Source organism: Diorhabda sublineata, chromosome 7 (assembly GCF_026230105.1).
Source record: "Diorhabda sublineata isolate icDioSubl1.1 chromosome 7, icDioSubl1.1, whole genome shotgun sequence".
Lineage (NCBI taxonomy): Eukaryota > Metazoa > Arthropoda > Insecta > Coleoptera > Chrysomelidae > Diorhabda > Diorhabda sublineata.
The window spans coordinates 23,905,342-23,926,964 of record NC_079480.1 but is presented as its reverse complement, the minus strand read 5'-3'; the positions used below and the strand labels follow the sequence as shown (position 1 = coordinate 23,926,964).

General features: G+C 31.1%; 2 protein-coding genes across 2 annotated transcripts; one reads left to right on the top strand and one right to left on the bottom strand.

The window, feature by feature from the left end:
• The first annotated feature begins 69 nt into the window (after window positions 1–69).
• Window positions 70–5,909, top strand: LOC130446999 (AFG3-like protein 2). The gene is made up of 11 exons (XM_056783584.1): window positions 70–429; window positions 491–753; window positions 809–952; window positions 1,179–1,272; window positions 1,336–1,640; window positions 2,400–2,518; window positions 2,580–2,795; window positions 2,856–3,071; window positions 4,644–4,942; window positions 4,998–5,318; window positions 5,378–5,909. The coding sequence occupies exons 1-11, from the start codon at window positions 343–345 to the stop codon at window positions 5,660–5,662; spliced, it is 2,349 nt and encodes a 782-aa protein (XP_056639562.1). The 5' UTR covers window positions 70–342; the 3' UTR covers window positions 5,663–5,909.
• Window positions 5,910–7,717: 1,808 nt separating this feature from the next.
• On the bottom strand, window positions 7,718–9,063 carry LOC130447100 (THAP domain-containing protein 3-like). The gene is made up of 2 exons (XM_056783757.1): window positions 8,332–9,063; window positions 7,718–8,196 (listed from the first exon to the last, which is right to left on the bottom strand). The coding sequence occupies exons 1-2, from the start codon at window positions 8,627–8,629 to the stop codon at window positions 7,718–7,720; spliced, it is 777 nt and encodes a 258-aa protein (XP_056639735.1). The 5' UTR covers window positions 8,630–9,063.
• Between the last annotated feature and the right edge of the window lie 12,560 nt (window positions 9,064–21,623).

Sequence of the window (21,623 nt, the reverse complement as noted above, 5' to 3'; positions counted from 1 at the left end):
TAATTAAAGGCTAGACTACAATTAAAAAAGAAGAATTAACTTTATGGTTTTATACTTTATCTATGGTTTGTAGAATAAATTATTTTTAATAAAAATAAAATATTTGTACTAATTTTTATTGATCGGAGAATAAATTACAGTTTTTGTTTGATTTAAATGCCAGTTTTTACATAAAATTTTTGTACACTTTCTAGAATTTAATAAAAAACGTACTTGTGCTCTTAACTTCAAATCCGGATTGGTACAAGAACAAATCAAATTAGTTGGGTTAGAATATTTGAAAATTTTGAAGTTATGTGATGTTGACTTTTTGGATATTTCAATATATATAAAAAGTATATAATGGCACATCGGCTTTTAACAGGTTACAGAGGATTAGAAAATTTAGTGTGGAAAACTTTTAAACAGTGCAATGTAAATGCTTCTCAGGTATGATAACTTCTTACAAAGTATTTCATAACAAATTAAAAAACTAACGTCATAATTTTAGAGCAATTTTTCATTAAAAAAAGCTGTTTTAACTGAATGGCGATTATTTTGCGAGAAACCTCCAAAAGGTTTCGAAAAGTATTTTAAACAAGGTAGTGCAAAGGAACCTACAAAAGAAGCAAAAGAAGTGAAAGGTAAAGATGGTAAAGCTAAGCCTGAAAAAGAAGCTCCAAAACCTCCTCCTAGTAAGAGTACGGGCCCTAGTACGAGTTCAAAACCTTATGAACAATGGTCTTTTGGATTATTTGGAGGAACAGGACGAGGGTAAGTTTTTAAAATTTCTTCACTATTATTTTCAGAATCATTTTTATATTATCAGAGGTAGTGGTGGCAAACCATTTGGTGATAGTGAAAGAGATAAATGGTATGTCCTAGGAGCAGCTGCTGCTGTAGCGTTCCTAGCTACAGTGACTATGTGGGAAATGGGCTATAAAGAGATAAGCTGGAAAGAATTTGTTCAAAGGTAATGTACTTTTAAAATATTTCAATATCTTTTCATGCATTTTTTTAATTCCTTTAATTTCTTATTTCCCAGGCCCTTTTAGATTTTTTTGTTGCTAAATTATCTGGATTTTAAGTCTTTTCTGATTGAAAATTAGATTTAACAAAAAAAGATTGAAGTTTCAAAGTGTTTTGATAAAGAATGAAATAGATTTTTTACATGTAACAAAAATATTATTTTATTATAGTTATTTACAAAGGGGAATAGTAGAACGACTAGAAGTAGTAAATAAGAAATGGGTACGAGTTAAATTATTACCAGGAAATACAATCGAAGGAGCTGTAAGTAATATAAAATTTCCTCACTGATTTATCCTTAATTTTATATTTTTTTTTTGATTTGAGAATGTTTTATGGTTCAATATTGGAAGTGTAGATTCGTTTGAAAGGAATCTGGAAAATGCGCAGATGGATATGAATATGGAACCAGCTAATTTTATTCCTGTTATTTATAAGACGGAGATAGAAGCAGCAAGTTTATCTGGTATGCTACCAACAATTTTGGTTATAGCTTTCCTTATTTATATGATGAGAAGATCCGCTGAAATGATGGGTGGTAAACGAGGCAAACGAGGCGGAGGTCTATTCGGAGGCGTTATGGAAAGCACAGCTAAATTAATAAATTCTAGTGATATCGGAGTAAAATTCAGGTAACAAATCTTCAATTAAGTCATCAAAATAAATATTTTAATAATTAAAAGTGTTTTAATTAATTTTCAAGTTTGTTTAGTTGAAGAACATAAAAAAACAGTGTCTCGCTTGCTTAAATTATATAGGGTCTCCCAAAAGTTATAAGATGATGCATACAAATTACGGTTTTGAATGAGAAACATATATATATATATATATATATATATATATATATGTTAAAAATTATAGATATAAAAATTGTACGTAATTTCATGCTCTCTAAGATGGCATAACTAAATTCTGAAAAAAACTTTTTAACCCTTAATTTTTCGAAACTTGATTCATCCCTTATCCTCCCTTATCTAAATGTATCAGGTTCACATAAATTTTTATAACAAAATCCCTAGTTCCTCGTATCCCTTATCTCGACCTTCTTTGATTTTGAAAACACCCTTAACTGAAATTTTGAACCTATTAGACCATATTCCTAGTGATATAAACGATTTTTTCAGGAAAATGTTTTTAAAAATCGTGCTCACCATTATTTTTAATTTTCAAAAAAAAAAATGTATCTAATTGTATAAGAACCAGCAATGGACCTATTTGGAAATTAAAAAAGTTTCAAACCACCACTTGATAGCTTTAGTGTACTGGATACACATTTTGTATCAGTTGTACTACACATGGCAGTGAATGTGTTAAATTATCATTTTATGGTATCAGTAACGTTCATCACCATCAAAACAAGGTAATAAATACCGTTTCCATGATTTTTTTAGAGATGTGGCTGGTTGCGAAGAAGCAAAAATAGAAATAATGGAATTTGTAAATTTTTTAAAAAATCCTCAACAATATATAGATCTAGGTGCTAAAATACCCAAAGGAGCCATGTTGACAGGTGAGATAATCCCCCTTTTTCCAGTGTATGTTTAAATTATTTTGGTTTTATATAAATTTAGGTCCACCCGGAACTGGTAAAACCCTTTTAGCCAAAGCTACAGCAGGTGAAGCGAACGTGCCTTTCATTACAGTATCAGGATCAGAATTTTTGGAAATGTTTGTGGGTGTCGGTCCTTCTAGGGTTAGAGATCTTTTTTCCATGGCTAGGAAACACGCGCCTTGTATCCTGTTTATCGATGAAATAGATGCAGTTGGTAGAAAGAGAGGCGGAAGAAGTAATTATAGTTAATTGAGATTAGGGAAACCGGTTTTCAAATTGGGAAAATTCATTTTAGGTTTCGGTGGACATTCAGAACAAGAAAATACCCTTAATCAGTTGTTGGTTGAAATGGATGGTTTCAATACGACCACTAATGTCGTCGTTCTAGCAGCTACTAATAGGGTCGATATATTAGATAAGGCGCTTCTTAGACCTGGTAGATTCGATAGACAGATATTTGTACCGGCACCTGATATTAAAGGAAGAGCTAGTATTTTTAAAGTACATTTAGGTAAGTTTTTTGGAAATTTAAACATGAATTATCATTAATGACACGTTTTGAACCAATATTTAATATATTTTTTTTAAATTTTAGATATTTAAAAAGATAATTTTTCTTCGGGAGATTTTGTTTGTTCTTTTTCATTTTTTTTTTAAGTTTTTGGATCTAAAACTCTACATTAATTGCTGCCCTGGTTACTTCTATATTTTTTTACCAAAAAATTGATACTTTTCCACTGCATTGTCCGGGGAAGTCGCAAATGTTTTCCTAGACAGGATATCTTGAGAGTTTTATACTGATATCTTCTTTATTTTTGTTAGTACAAAAAAATTATACATATTAAAATTGTAGGAAATTTTGTGCCCTATAAGATGGCGAAACTAGATTTTTCAAAATTTTTCCTTTGGCATTTTAATTTTCGAAAATTGATAAAAAATTTCTGAGACAGGGTATTATGATCCTTTTATACTGATATCTCCTTTATTTTTGTTCGTACAAAAAAAATTATACATATCAAAATTGTAGGGAATTTCATATCTTATAAGATTGTCCAGTTAGATTTTAATAAATATCTCCTTCAACAGTTATATTTTCTAAAATTGATACGATAATTCTGAGACAGGATATTATGAGACTTTTATATTGATATCTCCCTTATTTTTGTTTATACATATCAAAACTGTAAGGAATTTCATGCCCTGTAAAATGGTAAAACTAGATTTTGAAAAATATCTTCTTCAACCCTTGTATTTTTTAAAACTGGTGCGCAAATTCTGAGACCTGATATCATGAAACTATTATGGATGATTAGATTGTAGGGAATTTTATGTTCTAAAAGATGGTATAACTAAATTGTGGAAAAAACCTTTTTTCAACGCCAAAATTTTCGAAAATTGAGAAAAAATTCAAACTTTTTTATTTAAGCAGAATATATAGTGAAAATAATTTGATCAAATTGATATTATATGAAAATATAGAGGAAATATTTCTAAAAAATTTAGTTTTAACAAATTTGAAATATTCAAAATGGCGGCAGCATAAACTGAATTTATATATATTTTCTTCAACCCCTGTTTATTCTATTAATATTAACAATTTTGGGATACAGTTTGTTGTAATTTACAGAAAAAGGGTTGTAGTTTGAAACAAAATATCGAAAAAACTTCCAAAATTTCATTCACTTAATTTTTTAACCCTCTAACAACAAAATATTTTAAAAACCTAATTTACACTATCTTTTCTATTTTTATTCCTACAAAAAAAAGTAATAGATAACAAAATTGTAGAAAATCTTCAACGACATGGGAGAAATAAATTTCGAAAAAAATTATTTCCAACCCTTAAATTTTCAAAAATTAATAAAAAAATTTGAAACTTTGTTTATGTTTTTATTTTAGTTCCTACAAAAAAGCTTATAAATATAAAAATTGTAGGTAATTTCATGCTCTTTAAGATGGCATAACTAGATTTTGAAAAAAAACTTTTCAACCCTTCATTTTTCGAAAATTAATCAATCCCCTATCCTCATATCTAAATGTATCAGGTTTTTTAATAATAATTTCGATATAACAATATCCACAGGTCCTCTCAAAACTAATCTCGATAAAAGCGAATTATCCAGAAAAATGGCCGCTTTAACACCCGGTTTCACCGGCGCTGATATAGCCAACGTTTGTAACGAAGCCGCTTTAATAGCAGCTAGAGATTTAAACGATTCGATTACAATGAAAAATTTCGAACAAGCAATCGAAAGAGTTGTAGCCGGCATGGAGAAAAAAACTAACGTTCTATCACCCGAAGAAAAGAAAACCGTAGCTTACCACGAAGCAGGACACGCCGTAGCCGGATGGTTCCTACAACACGCCGATCCATTATTAAAGGTAACAGATTTGAGTATTTTCAATTAAATTTCACCCTGTATAAATTATATTTCAGGTTTCTATAATACCTAGAGGAAAAGGATTGGGTTATGCTCAATATTTACCGAAAGATCAGTATTTGTATAGTAAAGAACAACTGTTTGATAGGATGTGTATGACGTTGGGCGGAAGGGTGTCCGAAGAAATATTTTTCAACAGGATAACGACAGGGGCGCAAGACGATCTCAAAAAAGTCACCCAAAGCGCTTACGCTCAAGTTGTACATTACGGAATGAACGATAAAGTTGGTAATGTCAGTTTCGATATGCCCAGAGAGGGTGAAATGGTTATGGAGAAGCCCTATTCGGAAAGTACGGCCCAAATGATCGATATAGAGGTAATAATTAAAAGAAATATCATTGAAAAAAATATATATATTTGAAATTAATATTTTAGGTTAGGAAATTAATCGATGGGGCCCATAAGAAGACTACGGCTTTACTCACTGAACGTAAAGAACTAGTAGCTAAAGTAGCTGAACGTTTATTGAAAAAAGAGATAATCAGTAGGGAGGATATGATTGAATTGTTGGGAAAACGACCTTTTCCGGAAAAATCGACTTACGAAGAGTTTGTGGAAGGAACCGGTTCGTTAGAGGAAGATACAACGCTTCCAGAAGGTTTGAGGGATTGGAATAAGGAAAAATTGAAGGAACCGCCTTGTCCGCAACCTCAAGCTTGAGGATTTTAGATGCGAGTAGTAGTTTCTTTTTTATTATCAACGTTTAGGTGACCTTCATCAAAAAATATTTTCTTAAATAGTGGAAAAAAAATGTTTTTATGTGATTGTTTACTTTTTGTACTTCGGTGTGAAAAGTTTTTGATTGAAGTGTCCGGTGATTACATAAAGAAAATACTTTTTGTATTTGGAAATTGCGTCTTTTAGGTTTGTTTTTGTTGATGACAAAATAAAATTCAGTTTTATTATCGATTGTGTTTAATTTGTATTTAATAGGGTTTCCTCTAAACCTGGAAGGGATGGGGATGACTCTAGTAAATCAAAAAATCATCCAATTTCAATTACTTCTTTTGCAAAAAGATAAATTTTAAGATAGATTTAAGAAAAATATCACAATCAAAGATTTTATACGATATTACGACCTTAATATAATAGTACTTCTTCAAATGTAATTCTTCTTTACTTGTTTGTAAAGCATGAATGGTTTTTCAATTTTTTTGACAATCACAATTTAACGCTCCAAATAGGATTTTATTTAATATGTATAGAGACTACATAATTTTCTAGACTAGTTTGTAGGATAAAACATCAAGATATTGGAAAAGTATAGTGAACAACATGAATTAAAGCTATATTTCAAACGTTTCATAATCTCATGAAAAAACTTATTTCCACATTAGTTGTACTATAATACTATAATAAAATAAACAGCGTCGTTTTGGTTCCATGTATACTTAATTAATGACCACTTTTGTCCTAATAAAAGTTCAAAAATGAGTTTTTACCTCGAGACTTCCCCAAAGTGTACTAAATAGATATAATTACTATACTACAATATTAAAATTTGCTTCCTTTTCACCCCAAAAAGCTTCAGTCTTTGAATTGAGTATTACGGGTAATGAAATAACAATTTTATTAAAAAAGTCTTTATTTTTTAATTAAACTTGTTACTTTAATCAAAATTACTACGAAATATTACCAATAATAAATGTCAATGATTAATGACAATGACATATTCGTATTAGCTAGTTTTTCGCGACTAACGCTAGAACTTTAACCTGTTGATTTCAGAATAAAATTGATGCTTATTATCTAATATTGGATGAACTTTTATGGATTTTTCTTAAAAGTACTCCAAATTCGAAGAAATGTTGAAAAAAACTTTATAATGACCTATGAAAAGGTGCTTTGAACACATGTAGTAAAGTATTATTTTTAATCCCAGCTTCATTTTTGAAATCTTATATGTTGATATATAGTGTGAAATAATAATTATATTAAACACAAGAATAGTTCACCAATAGGATTGCTCAATAAACTGAATGTGTCTGCCATGTGCGTGCGAAAAAACGCCATACGTGACGTCACCTGCAGACCTCGACCGGTCTTAACTCTTTGTTGAGCTAGACTATTTGATGAGTTTAAAGGCCAATTTTAACAAAAATACAGTTATTTTTTTAAGTTTTATTCATTATTATGAATTAATATTAATTTAAAATCCAATTTCCAATTATTCAGTTAATTTTAAGTTCCATTTATAATAGGTATACAATGAAGAAAAGAAATTAAAGAAAATGAATTATTTTTTAAAATGATCTGTATTTTATAATTAGTAAAACAGAAGCCATTAACAAACTTTAAACTAAACATTAAAAAGTAAAAACAAATGAAATGATTTAAACTGATTTATGAAAAATATTTCTAATAATAATCTAAATTATTAAATTTAAGAAAAATAATAAAATATCAGATATATATAAAATAAAGAGATAGGTAGAAATCTGTCAATGAGTAATTTTGAACATTTTTTTTCCAGTTTTTCTGCCGTCATCTTCATCCCCTTTTACAGACTTTCTCTTCAAATTCGTGCTTTCAAATTTAGCTTTTAGATTTCTAAAATTTATTCTGATTATAGTCCTTAATTTACAAAAAGCCTTAATTATTTTAAATGGATAGTTCGAATCTTTTTTAAAGATTTTCTTTGCTAAATTAAAAACAACACCTGGCCCTTTTCTGAACGATTCTCCATGATGGCTTTCAAAATAAGTGTTCCAAGTTTTAACTTTTTGGGGACTTGGGACTAGATTTATAGCATTTATTTTTGAAATATTTCAATTGTTCATTAAGTTTTTTGATATTTGTGCTTTTTATATTACTTCTGGATTTTAAAAGAGCATACTGTCTTTCTAACTTTTCATATTTCTCTACAGACTCATTGTACAAAGCCTTATAATCATAGTTTTCCGGGACAAAGTTGGGGGTTGATGAAGTGGAAGGCTCTGGTACATGCTCTTCAAACTGAATACTTCCAAAAGATTTAGGATTATGGTCTTCGGTATCATCAGAAAAAGTATTAATAGGAGCTGTTAACGTGGCTACTTTTAAAAGTTTGTTCACTTCCTCCTTTGCATTTCGTTTGGCCAGTCTTTCTTCTCTGGAACTGATGCTTGAACTACTAGCTTCACTTGTTGATTTTTTTGAATACAATCCCAAAGTAGGAACAGCGGTTTTTTTCAATATTTTTCGTAGTGGTAAACCTAAAATACATATACATATTATATATATTTATGAACAAATTGAGTTACTAAATTTCATTACCAAAATCATTTTGGGACAGTATAGACTTTGAAAGCTATAAACTATTACACTAAACAATTAAATAATTCACCAACCTAATAATTCATTCTGTAAGTCTCTTTCATAATCCTTTTCTGTGAAATGAACTGAGCAGATGTAGCTAGTATCAGGGTTAAATTTATCTTCCCGTTTGCATCGTAATATCCATTCTTTTCTCATAGTTTGGGAAACAAGATCTTTAGCTTTGGGAAACCGATGAAATATAAAATATTCATGTTCTTGCTGCCTTGTTTTATAGGTATTACCACAACCATACACAGCACAACGTGTACCAGGCATTTTGATTTTTGGACATATACTACATGCACTAAAATCAAACAAACAAAGTTTCATTTAGCAAAAAAAAGTAAAATAAAAATCTAGATTAGTTGCTGGACAAATGCAAACCAACCGACCAAAAACGCTGTTATGATTCGCCCATTTTTTTAATTTTTTATTGTGGTGTATAAAGAATAGAAATTTAAATAAGCCAATTAAATTGTCATTTCTGCTCAGCTGGTTTTCTTTCAGCCAGTAACTGACTTGGATTTTAATTTTTATTTTGCTATTTAAATCCAGCTTTAATATAACAAAACATTTTTACCTACCCTTGAAAGTCTCACAAGATTATTTTGCCTTAAACAATAATATTGTCTTTGTTCACTATTCTCCACATATATAATACACACAAATAATAGTTTTTAAAACGTAGAACTAAGTAAAAAACGAATTTCCAACTCTTCAATCACTTGTACGACCTTTTCGAATTAACAAAAACACAAGCAATACCGCACAGCATAAATGGTAAACAAGCCTTCGAGGTCTGCAGGTGACGTAAGCATCACTTGACCTTGGCTCAAGAATTGGCGTATGTACGTCTTATGGGATTGATCAATCCTATTGGTGAACTATTCTTGTATTAAACATATGTCTTTATTTTTTAATTCAACATGTACTTCTATCATAATTACGACACATGTCAAAGATTAATGAATATGACATTTCAGTACTAGCTAGTTTTTGGCGACTAACTAGAAATAACCCCATTCACTTTAACTTAATGACATCCCTAAACTTTTCGTGACAGATACAACACTGATTTATTCTTCTCTTTCTTTCACTAAAGCTATTACAAACTTGTTTAATATTTTATCTCTTGTAACCTATTTACCAGCTAACTTTGTTAACTAAGCATTAATAAAGTTGGTTCTAACTACAAACCTTAAAGTACGAATTAGGCCTTTTCTATGACGAATCTAGACATAACAGACGGTGCTACTAGTTACTAACGGTAGTAGCTAGTAGGGCCATCTGTTATGTTCCATTGAATAACATTGATAGTTATTCAACGGGAACTAGTTGATGATTCGCGTCAATGATTAGTTTCAAATCAGTAGCTCCGTATGTTGAAAGTGTAAACTGCATTAATATTAATGACAGATATAATATATATCTTTATTTAAAGCAGGCGCAGTTAAAGCTTAACTGAATGAATCACACATGCAGGATACAATTCTAGTGAAAAATCTAGTTATTTTTGGTTTAAAGTCAAATGTCATTCGGATCAGCTGATCGATATATGTACAAATGTGTACAATCAATGACTTATTGTTCATTAGATAAGAGTAAAAAATATACAGAGACATAACAATATCTACATTAATTTTGAAAGACAACGAGGAAGTATTTTATTGTTGAACTATCAATTATGCAGTAATAAACACACTCAACAAGTTTAAATTTCTTTTTATATTTATGAAACTAACAGTATTTCCCTCGTATTTTGAATTAACTTCGATGTTTAATATTTAATACATTCCGGAATTATTCACAAAATAATTAGTCAATTATAACTTAATGTATGTAAAAAAAAACAAACTTCGTACTACCGTGATTAATTGTTCCGGGATTTGCGGTTATTTTGAGCAGTCGATTCTCAACGTATTCTCTTGTTGCTGCGACTGACAGCTGATTCGGGACTGACGTTATTCGTCCGAAACAAACAAAAACAACAATTGGAGATTTGAAACGACAACAAATTTAATTGTGAAAACGAGTTTTCGTTTTCGCTAAGTTTTTACACCGCCTCCCCAGACAAAAGAGCTTTAATTTTACTGATGGAAATGTCATGTACGTTGGTTGCTTATGTTTTTAACTCTCGCTCGGCCTGGTTTGTTACCGCTTTGTCTTTGTATCTTAATTGGATAAAAGTTTTATGACGTTCTGTATAAACCGAACATGTTATCATTGTTTTTATTTGTATATCCAGATACCTACTCGATTTCTCATAAAGGGATTCCGTTATCACTTGTTTGAATACAAAATCGATCCAATTAATAATATTAAAATTAATTGAATATAAATAAAACAAATAATTTGAATAATTATATCAATTATAGCAATTGACGTTTTTTGACAATGTAGGTACAGATTCTAATTTTTATAATGTATTTTTGACATACTTGACCTTGAATGTTTATTCATTAAAATTATTCACAGTTTCCAATTGATTTATTGTCTTTCATATGAAACATTCTAGGTATTTGAATGTATTGAGATTCTATAATAATAAAATAATTCAATTCCTTTAACCTAATAGCGTTTTGTATAACTTTGACATAATATAATTTAACCATAGATAAACTACATATTCGATTCATCAGAATTAATTTGATTATTATAACATAGATGTCGTTGTTTTAAATCACTTGATTGTGACACAAACAAAAGTAAATTATGTGATTTTATACCAGTATAAAATGGCATGTTCTGAAAAAAACAAATCTAATAAAAAATATGGTAGCATGAAAACCTAACACATATGTACGGTTTTTATTTTGTTGAATTTCGAACGAGTATTATTTCCATTTTAAAAGAGAACGTCGGGTCAACACAATGAGAATTCGTTGAAATAAAAACCAGTCATCAAAAAACAATTGAACAAGCAGCCTCCATGAATATTCGGGTTCAGTGATATTTCAATTTATTTCCAAAGAGATATAAATATAGCATAAAGGGCGACATTTCATTTTTATTGGGTCGTCAGTCATTTTGAATGGTTTGAAAAATAATTTTGTTTGCATACACAGACGAGCGCATACACTGTATTCATTTTAAAACGATCTATCTACAATATCTTACAAACTAGTTGCAATAAACAAAAATATTGTTAAAAAAAAATGAAAACACAGAATTTATACAGAAATTTAGGTCATGAATCACGAAAATTGATGCGTGTACGTCACTAATGACGTATCGGTTTTACCGATTGAAGATCTATGAGCGTCAGTTGTCAGTTGGAAATTTTATTCATACAATGAGACATTTTTATACATATACATTAGTAATTCGTTGCAAAAATCAAAATTACATTTATTTTTATTAATATTATTATTAAAAAACTGTTCTTCAAACAAGAACAAAAAATGTTTAAAATGACCTTAAACTTAATACTATTTTCAAAGTTTGTTATCTATACACCCAACGTCATAAAATGCTGAAATGGCTACTACTACTTTAACGTATGTGTAAATATTTTCACCGAATATTTTTTGATAAAATTACATCGTATTAGTTGATATAATTTCAATTGCATTGTTTCACTTAATTTTTTTCATAAAATGAAGAATTTAGATAAAAGATAGTATATAGTTTTGGTATTCAATAAAAATTATTTTGTTACTATTATTAATTTACAATAAAATAAACGAACGTTAATTTACAATTATAGTTGACTCAATTAATCTTCCCATTTTCTTGGTGTATTTAAAATATTTTCAGTTTTACTTACACAATATTTACGTTACATGGAAGGTTAGACAATAAATTTGAACGAATATAAAAGTGTTGGTAATAATATATAATCTTATGTTTAAAATAAAGAGTAAATATGTTAAGCAACGTAAAAACGAAGGAACAGAAAGATTTCAATAACTTATAAAGTATTTTGAAACCACTGAATGGTTTATAACATGAAGATTTTTAAAAATGACAGCTGTCAGAAGAGGTCAGAACGAATAGAATGTAATTAATATTGTTTATCGCTATCTCTTCTTAACTCTATAAATTTATAGTTTGTTATCACTTGAAAGATGTATGAACAATGATTAATATAAATATACTGTTAATAGAAAAAGATAGAATATGAAAAGTTTGTGTATTGTAATGTTTGTTATGAGGAAAGTGAAACTAATAGAAGATTCTTCTTTTTTATAAACAGTCTCGTTCATTTTAAGTAAAATAGATTACAAATCATAGTACACTTATTAAAAGAAATAACTTTTTCACCTTTTATTTCATATAAAATAAAGTGAAGGATACTATTTTAATTCCAAGTTTCGTCCTTGAAATCACATATGCTAATGTCAGAAGAATGTAGAACGCGAGTGTGTATTGTTAATAAAGTCGCTACTAGAGCGTGTTTTAATTAGAGAAGGTAATTAGTAACGTGACGCAGCTTGCAACATCAATGAAGCATTGTAGTTAACTCCGCATTGTTTATTCCTTTACACCTAGACTTGTAATTTCTGCATATACGGCGTATTTCACAACATTTACGTTATTTTGAAAAGAGTTCTATAAAGTGTTAAATTAAAGATTGGAGTGAACTTGAACTCATATTAAATACACTAACATACTTATTTCTTATTCTCTAAATTCATTTATCAATTTCATTTGTTAAACGTCATGATAAGAGTCACAGAATACATTAAATGTCAGGATAATAGTCACAGAATACATTAAACGTCACGATAATAGTCACAGAATATATTAAACGTCATAATTAACATGACGTGTTTATAATTTCGGGAGAAAATGTTGAGCATTGTATTTGTTTTAATGTTTGAAGTTCCTACCAACAGATTTAAATTGGGAAACATTCCTTGCTTCCTTTACATTTATGTAACTTAGCTTGTACATTAACATGATCCAGCCCAAGGTCCTTCCGCCTCCGGGAACATTTAAATGTTAATATAATGGAGTGTCGTTAACGAAATTCTCGCCACATGTTATATTTACAATAATCAAGGGAATTTAGGGGAACGTAATTGTTCCGATAACCCTTTACGGATATCGCGTAGCAATTATTATTCACCAAATGGATATAGATGCATGTATAATCGAATTTCGATGCAATTTTATTTGCTTTTTTGACTATAATCAAACTTTTATTGTAGATTGAATTCCGTCAACTCGTTTTAAGTAAATGAAATGGTACATTAACAATACAAAAAAAAATATTGCAGATTTATTTGTATCGGCTGCAAATCTACGAAAAAAAAAACGTCAAACATCGTTTGACTTATACTTTATAAATTAAAATCAGAATGTAAACGTTTCAAAACTTCAACAATCAAAGACAAAAACATTAGAACACTGTTTTATACTCACTCATAACAATATACGACCCTGTATAATAAACTAACCTTTATAACCCTGTATAATAAACAAACGATCCCATATAATGAATAAACGTCCCTGTATAATAAACCCACGACCCTGTAGAATGAATATATGACAAAGGCATCCTTGCAGTGACATATGACGTGATAGAGGTGACATATGGTTATCATTGTCAAATTTTTTTCTAATTTGATCAAGGATATAATCCGTTATAGCTGAAAATAAATGAATTATGTAAGTAAAATGTACAGTGTGTATAAATTTCGTGTTAAAATAACGCGACAACGATGTAGATGTACATTTGTAAACTTATCGTCTATATACGATTAATGTATGACACTGTATAATAAACAAACAATTCTATTCAACAAACAAACTCTACCCTGTATAATAATCAACTTCGACCTTATATAATTGATAAACACGACCCTGTATAATGAATTTATGACCCTGTATAATAAAAAAACATTAACTGCCATTTTGTTTTTCAACGATAAACGTCACGTATGATGTGATTGAAGTGACATATGTCGTTATTCAATTGACATACGACATGCTTGCAATGACATATGTCGTGGGTGATGAGGTGATATATGGTTATCATTGTCAATTTTTTTTCTAATTTGGTAAGATATATTCCGTTACAGTTGAAAATAAATTAGTTATGTAAGTAAGATGTACCGTTTGTATGAATTTCGTCTTTAAATAACGCGACGATGTAGAACAACTGTTATATTTTGCATCTGTAAGCTTATCGTCTATATACGATGAATGTACGACACTGTATAATAAACAAACAATTCTATTCAACGAACAAACACTACCCTGTATAATAATCAACTTCGACACTATATAATTGTTAAACACGACTCTGTATAATGAACAAACGATTCTGTATAATGAACAAACCTCCACATATTTTTTGAGTTCGTAGTTCGTTTCAGTTGAAAATGTCTTGATTTTCACATCATATTAACTGCCATTTTGTTTTATAACGATAAACGTCGCGTATGATGTAATTGAAGTGACAATTGCCGTTATTCAATTGACATTTGACGTGATTGCGGTGACATACGAAATGCTTGCGATGACATATGACATAATAGAGGTGACAGATGGTTATTATTGTCAATTTTTTTTTTTAAATTTGATCAAGGATAGAATCCGTTGAAAATGAATGAATTACGTTTGTATAAATTTCGTGTTTAAATAACGCGACAATGTTGTAGAACACTTGTTATATTTTACCTTCGTAAACTTATCGTCTATATACGATTGAGGTTATGTTTTGTTTCCACCATGTATTTCTAACCTTGACGTGTAAATGTCGCATGGCTTTAACACCATATACAACAGCAATTTACATAGGTACACAAGAGATTCCCGTAGGCGTCGCTAACCAATAATTGATGAGTTAAACGTTGGCAAACGACAACTCTGCGCATCCTAATTTCTATGGACCATTGACTCCACTTAAATCGTACATATATATATTTGTGAGGATTAGTCTTAGTTATGAAACGACGTAAATTGCTAATACCGAAATTTCGCTATATACTTGAGATTAGTTTAATTGCTCTTGTTGGTATTACTTTATAAGTTTAAGTACCATAGTACCAGATGGAATCCCTCAGCATGTTTTTTATTAAAACCGAGCGTTAAACCACCAACTGCTCTAATTAATCGCCGTTTAAAGTTGAGAACTTAGGTCGCGTATTCTGAATTATTTATAGGTTATTTAGAATATTATGACATATCAGAGGCGTTTGTACCTCTGTTAATTGCCTTAATTCGTTCTTCTAAGCCGTGAGAGGTGCTATTGGAATATCAGGTGTGATCCACAAAAATCCGAAATGGAGTATTCCCCATGTCTAAGAAGTATTTGTCAAAATCAGTGTTTTCTGGATAGCATCTCTTTTGAACATTCCTTGAAATCAATTAAAATCTCTTTTTGAGCAGTCGTCGATAGATGTTGCCGGCTCATTTCTTTGGTATCTCAACGTGTAGGACGTTTAGCGAATCAGCAAATCGACTAATTGATTGTTGATCTTGAATCCACGGTTGCCACATACTTTGTGTTCACAAAACTTTTATTTGATGATCAATACATCGCATACTTGTATAGCTAACTTTTGACTGTGAATGGGAAACCACTAATAAATGTTGTTTATCTATACTTTTGAATGATTAACTGATTCTGAAAATTAAATATTGTAACGCGGACTTGGACAAGTTGTTTACTATTCAGTTCACAGTGGGGCGTCTCTTATCTCTTTTTGTAAAAAATTTGATGACCGGCATTATACCTTGTTCAGTTCTTGTTTGAATCAACCTAACTTAGTCTCAAACTCATTACAACATTTATGTAGAACTAATTTTATGTTTTATATTGAATAAACCTTTGTTTGAATATGATATAATAAAGATTTTCATGATAATTCAAGTTTGCAAAAATTTATGATTAACCCTGTATAACCCTGACCTGCTTTATTTACCGAATCGACTATAGCAAGTTACGTTGAGGAGACGGTACGATGTCAGAATGTTACAATTCGATTTTTAATTTGCTAATTCTATAATGTTTTATTTATACGAGGATTTTCCCAGAAGTATCTGGCTTAATCTAGAGATGGCGGTAGTGGCTTCAAAATTACCAATGTATTAGAAAGTACACAATCTATACAGCATATGTTTAAAGTTTGAAGACGCCATCTTGTTTAGTATTTGTTTGGCAGCCATTAATAGTGAACGTTTTCAATGAATTTGTAAACATGTAAAAAATTATTGAATTAAAGTATGAATTGCTACCTAATGCACCATATTGGCCAGATTTAGCCTCCTTGGATTATTTTCTGTTCCCTTAACGATTCTTATTTTAAAAATGGTATAGAACTTATTGAACATCGCTGGGAAAACCGTATGGAGCTAAAATGAGATTACGTTGGAAAATAAATATGTTTTTCCCCAAAATTTTAGTGTTTTCTTTGTTGTGTGAGGTACTTCTGGGATCATCCTCGTATATAGTTTATTTTCTCCATACTCAACATACTTTCATCAGCCAAAAAACTTTCTAAAAGCTCATACTCTTCATACAAAGTTGTTTATTGCCATCTACATGTTTGCGGAAATGCGCAAATTGCAGAAGTATTTATCTACGTCAAGTTGATATAGTGAAACAGATTTTGCATTCTAACCCTGTTTTTATAAATGTAAAATGGTCCGCTGAGGTTTTTGGCAACGACTACCACCATTTCCATTTCTTGGCGAAAATACACTGAAAATAAATCTGTAATAAATTTTGCTTTATTTTCAAAACTCTTATATTTATCGATGTTTGTTTAATAAAACACGTGTTGATTTATTTAGTGTGATAAAAACACGAAACAAATATTTATTTGAATCACGACATCTATCGAACTTTGGTTGATGTACAAAGCTACAGAAATCTGTAAAATATTATTAACATCGAACTAACATAATGTCAATCCTCTAAAATTTATTTTGATTATTTGATTGACGTTAGTGACATATGACATTTGACTGTTCAAGTAACTAGATTTCTCACGCAATAAAAATGCATGCAATAAAATCTGAATTTCCATTAGTGTTTTTCTCTCAATTTAATTCTGAGATTTTTTTCGTAATACGTCAACTAGAGAATCAAAATTCACATCGACTCATGGCATGTTTGTTTTGATCAGAAGAGACGACATCCCAAGCGTGCAATAACTATTTTGCTTGTTGCTTCCCTCACCCATTTGACTTGTGTATTGCTTTTTTCTCTTTCAGTTTTTCACCCTCTCGATCAAACACTTATACAAATTTCAGTGGCGTTACTTAAAAGAAATATTTCATACAATTCATTGTAATTTTTTATCAAATTTTTATTTATATTAAACGTTTGTGGTCTCTTGAAAACCAATTAGGTTAGGTTGCTACCTAGATTGATCGTGATTCATTTCTAGTTTTTCAAACCCATTATGTTCACCTCCATTTTCCACCATTTGGTAACTTAACCAAAGCTTTATAGCTTATTTTTTATATTTCTAATTCTGTTATTCATTTTAAACAATCTATCGTGTCTTTTTATATGAAATTGAGGCACTAACATAGCAGTTGTTTTGGTGATCCTCTGCACTTTCGCGAGATTATTTTTGTTCTTTTTTTCACTTCTATTCTATACAGAAATCTTCTTACTGACCATGAGAAAGCTTTTTTCAAAGTGGGTGTCGCGTTTACTCAAAGTAGATCAAAAACAACAACGGGATTAATGATTCAGAGCAGTGTTTGGTCAGTCTTACATATAATAAATCAGATATGTGACAATGGATGAAACATGGATCCATTACTTCACTTTGGAATCGAAACGATCATTATCTGAGTGGACTGCAGGCCGTGAACCGAGTCAGAAGCGTCCAAAGGCACAATAGTCAGCTGGGAAGGTTATAGCTTCATTATTTTGTGATGCGCATGAAATATTATCCATAGACTATTTCCAAAAGGGGGAGATAATCAATAGCTAATACTACATAGAATTGTTGGATCGTTTGAATGCAAAAATCAAAGAAAAACGACTTCATATGTCACCAAGGCGATGCACCGATTCACAAGTCGATGGTTACGATAATTAAATTAAACGAATTGCTGCCTTATCCACCGTATAGTCCAGATCTAGCCCCTTGTAACTATTGGCTATTAACTTATCTCAAAAAAATGCGCGCTCGCTCAAATGGAGAATCAGTTGCTGAAACTGAAGTCTATTTTGAGGCAAAATACAAATTATTTTTCACAAGCACGTAAAATGATTGTATTGCTCTTGAAAGATACATAAAATCTATTTTTGCTCCTTCAAAGACTACTGTCCATTAAAAATCCAATCAAATACTTTGGATCAACCTTTATATGTCACTAGGCAAACCGAGACTTGTGTCCAAGTGTTTGAACATCGCCTCCTATTCAAGTGCTGGGCACTCACAGATGACGTGGATCGCAATTTATTCTTTCTATATACACTAGAGGGCAGTTCCGTGATGTCCATAGCATGGAGATACCATCTTATATGACCGTGCACGTTTACAAGTTTAGTCACCAGTCGAATTTCGTGAGTAGAGCAGTTGATTGATAAGAAAGATTGGTTTCTAACCATCTCCGTGGGAAGCCTTGCAAGCAGACCTTTGAGTAACGTTATATTAGAATGAATTAAGGATGTGTTCTGGATCCAATGGTGGATATGCTGATCCCAATCAAGCGAGCGAGTCCGTTTCGTCATTGCTCGAACTAGACCTTGCTGTCGTCATTCACCAGCTCTTGTAGGACTTGCACTTCAATTCTAGTCAAGAGTACATCGTTTTGAAACTCTTTTCTAATCGAAACCTTATCTTAAGGCTGCAAAAATGAGGATCTTTAGGGTAGGTTTAAAACAGGGAGGTTTTAATTGACGTTTTCACTCAAATGTGTGTTTTTCGATTTATTAACAATCAATGGATCCATTTTTTGCTACTTTGAGTGTACTGATTGATTTCTAAGTACTTTGAGGCATATGAATTCTGCAGTAATCGATTGGACAGACCCTGTTACGAGAAAAAGTGATTTGCGGACAAGGATAGTCCCTTTACATCCGCAAAAGTGGATTCCTTTCGGCTTCTGTGTGAATTTAAGTGAATGATTAGAAATCTAGTTGATTTATTAACAAAATGGTATCACCAAATATCTATTTGTGTATGTCTTTAAACTTTTATTTCGTGTTATGTTTGCATCCGTCACTGCATTTTTGGGTGCGGAATATCTGCTCATGAAAAATTTAATCTAGTTCCCTGTTCTCGTTAAAAGAACGTACAACGGGTCCAGTTCAATTTCTGGACGACGTGACAAGGGGACACTTCGGAAAAGGACCAAGATAATAGCTATTTGTTTCTCTGGATATGTTTTTTATGTTTTTCGATGTATGTTTTACCCAGGGAAGATTTCCCATGTCAATTACATGTGAAATAAAAAAGATTGTAGCTAGTTTTTTGTAAGTATTGTAAAACATTATGGAAATACCAACTGAAGTGCGGAAAAACAAAAATAGAAAATAAACTATTTTAAGCATAGCACGATCGTGACACGCTTGTAGTAGTCACTGAATGTTAAATCTGGGTTATAAGTTGTAAAACTTATTCCTATATAATTGATCAAGCTGCTTTGTTTCGCACGAATTATTTACCTGCATAGTTAATTTTCTAAAAGTTGTTCTGTAAGTTCCTGTAAATAGAATTTGAAGGCGTCTTCATATCTAATACATAATTACTTGAATAGAAGAGATTGCGTTTACTGATACGAAATCGGCAACGCCGACATGACAATGTTTAGTGGGCGGCTTCTCCACGCGTATGTGATGGATTCTCGAGAAAATACGAAGTTGTAAATCACCGCCGCCGTCGGTATGTACCGCTATCTCGTGCCAACTTCCATCAGATGGCCTGCGTGATACCCTTTGATAGATCTACGGTTTCCACCACTCTTTTCTATATCGTGATGAGCGTACTTTTGTTCAATTAATTGCTCGGATGATTGGGTAGATAGTGTGATTTTGTTTCGATAATATACATAGTGCGTTCTAAAAGTTCTTGGTCTCGTTCAGTAGAGTGCGTTTTCAAACATCTTTATGACAAATCTCAATGAAATTTAAACATAGTTTGTGTGTCTCGAGTCGAGTTTTTCGTATTACCTTAGACATTTTTAGCGAATTATTGTTAACCTTTATCTGCTCGGAGATTTATGTTTATCTTCTGGCAATCCCAGGGGACCAGAAATTAAATTAGTAAAAGGAATTGTTTTAAACCACCGGTATTTTCAAAACAAGTATCCTAAGGTTCTTATATAAGCATTTGAATATGACGAAACTTGGTGCAAGATGAGTGCCTTGAATTATTAGCGCTGTGCGGTTTTTAGAAGACAAAGAAAATGTAATCCAAGTCACGAGAAGCGCCGAAAAAGTTATTTGGTAGTGCGAGGGTATCTTTTTGGTTCGATTTAAGGAATAAAATACAACCTTGAATGCTGGATATTCCTCTGGGTTTGAAAGGCAGTTGCTCAGTCGAGATGTTCATGGCAATGTTCTAGTTTACACTGGTTCGCTTTCCAAGATTACTGTACACGAATGTGATATTGAACACCCACCTTTCAGTCCTGAACTGGCTCCGTTGGGCTATTTTTGATTCACAAAGCTGAAGGCTGATTTAAGAAGTGAAATATTGAATAGCGACGATTAAATTAAACAGGCGGTGTACGAATCCTTATGCAACAAACAAACTTTAACCTGTTGAATCATTTTTGGATCAATCAATGCTGTTTGAGAGTGTTCGTTTTCGGATTTGTTGTAGCTTGGGGTAGCTAGATTTCCGCATTTGTCAAACACGCCTTCGGAAATCAGATATATACGTTATGGATTAATTTTCCATGGTCGGGAACGAGCATTAACAGCAGACGACGCTTTTAGTGAGATTGATGATGAGAAAGCCGAAACGTTTTTCGCGATCGGCTGAGAATAGGGCGTGTTTGATGGATCGGTTTTAGCAGGTTATTTTCGTTTGATGAAATACATTCGTAAGGATCTATTGAAATACGACAGTATGTTTATTATGAATAGTACAATTAATATTGAAAAGGAATGGTGAGGAAATTATCCTATTTAGAAAAGTATCCTGCATTAATGTGAAAAAATCAGCTCGCCAATTGGTGCAAGCGTCGGATTGAGGTTATAGAGATAGAAAAGGCTTTGGGCATATCAAAAGAACGCATTTGCCATATACTGATTCAAGATTTCAAGAGGATGGTTCCAGAAGTATCTGGCATTACAAAAAAAGCACAAACATTTTGAACAAAAATATATTTATTTCTCAACGTAATCTCCTTTTAGCTCCACAGACTACAGCCAATGAAAATCATACGACAAACATATCAA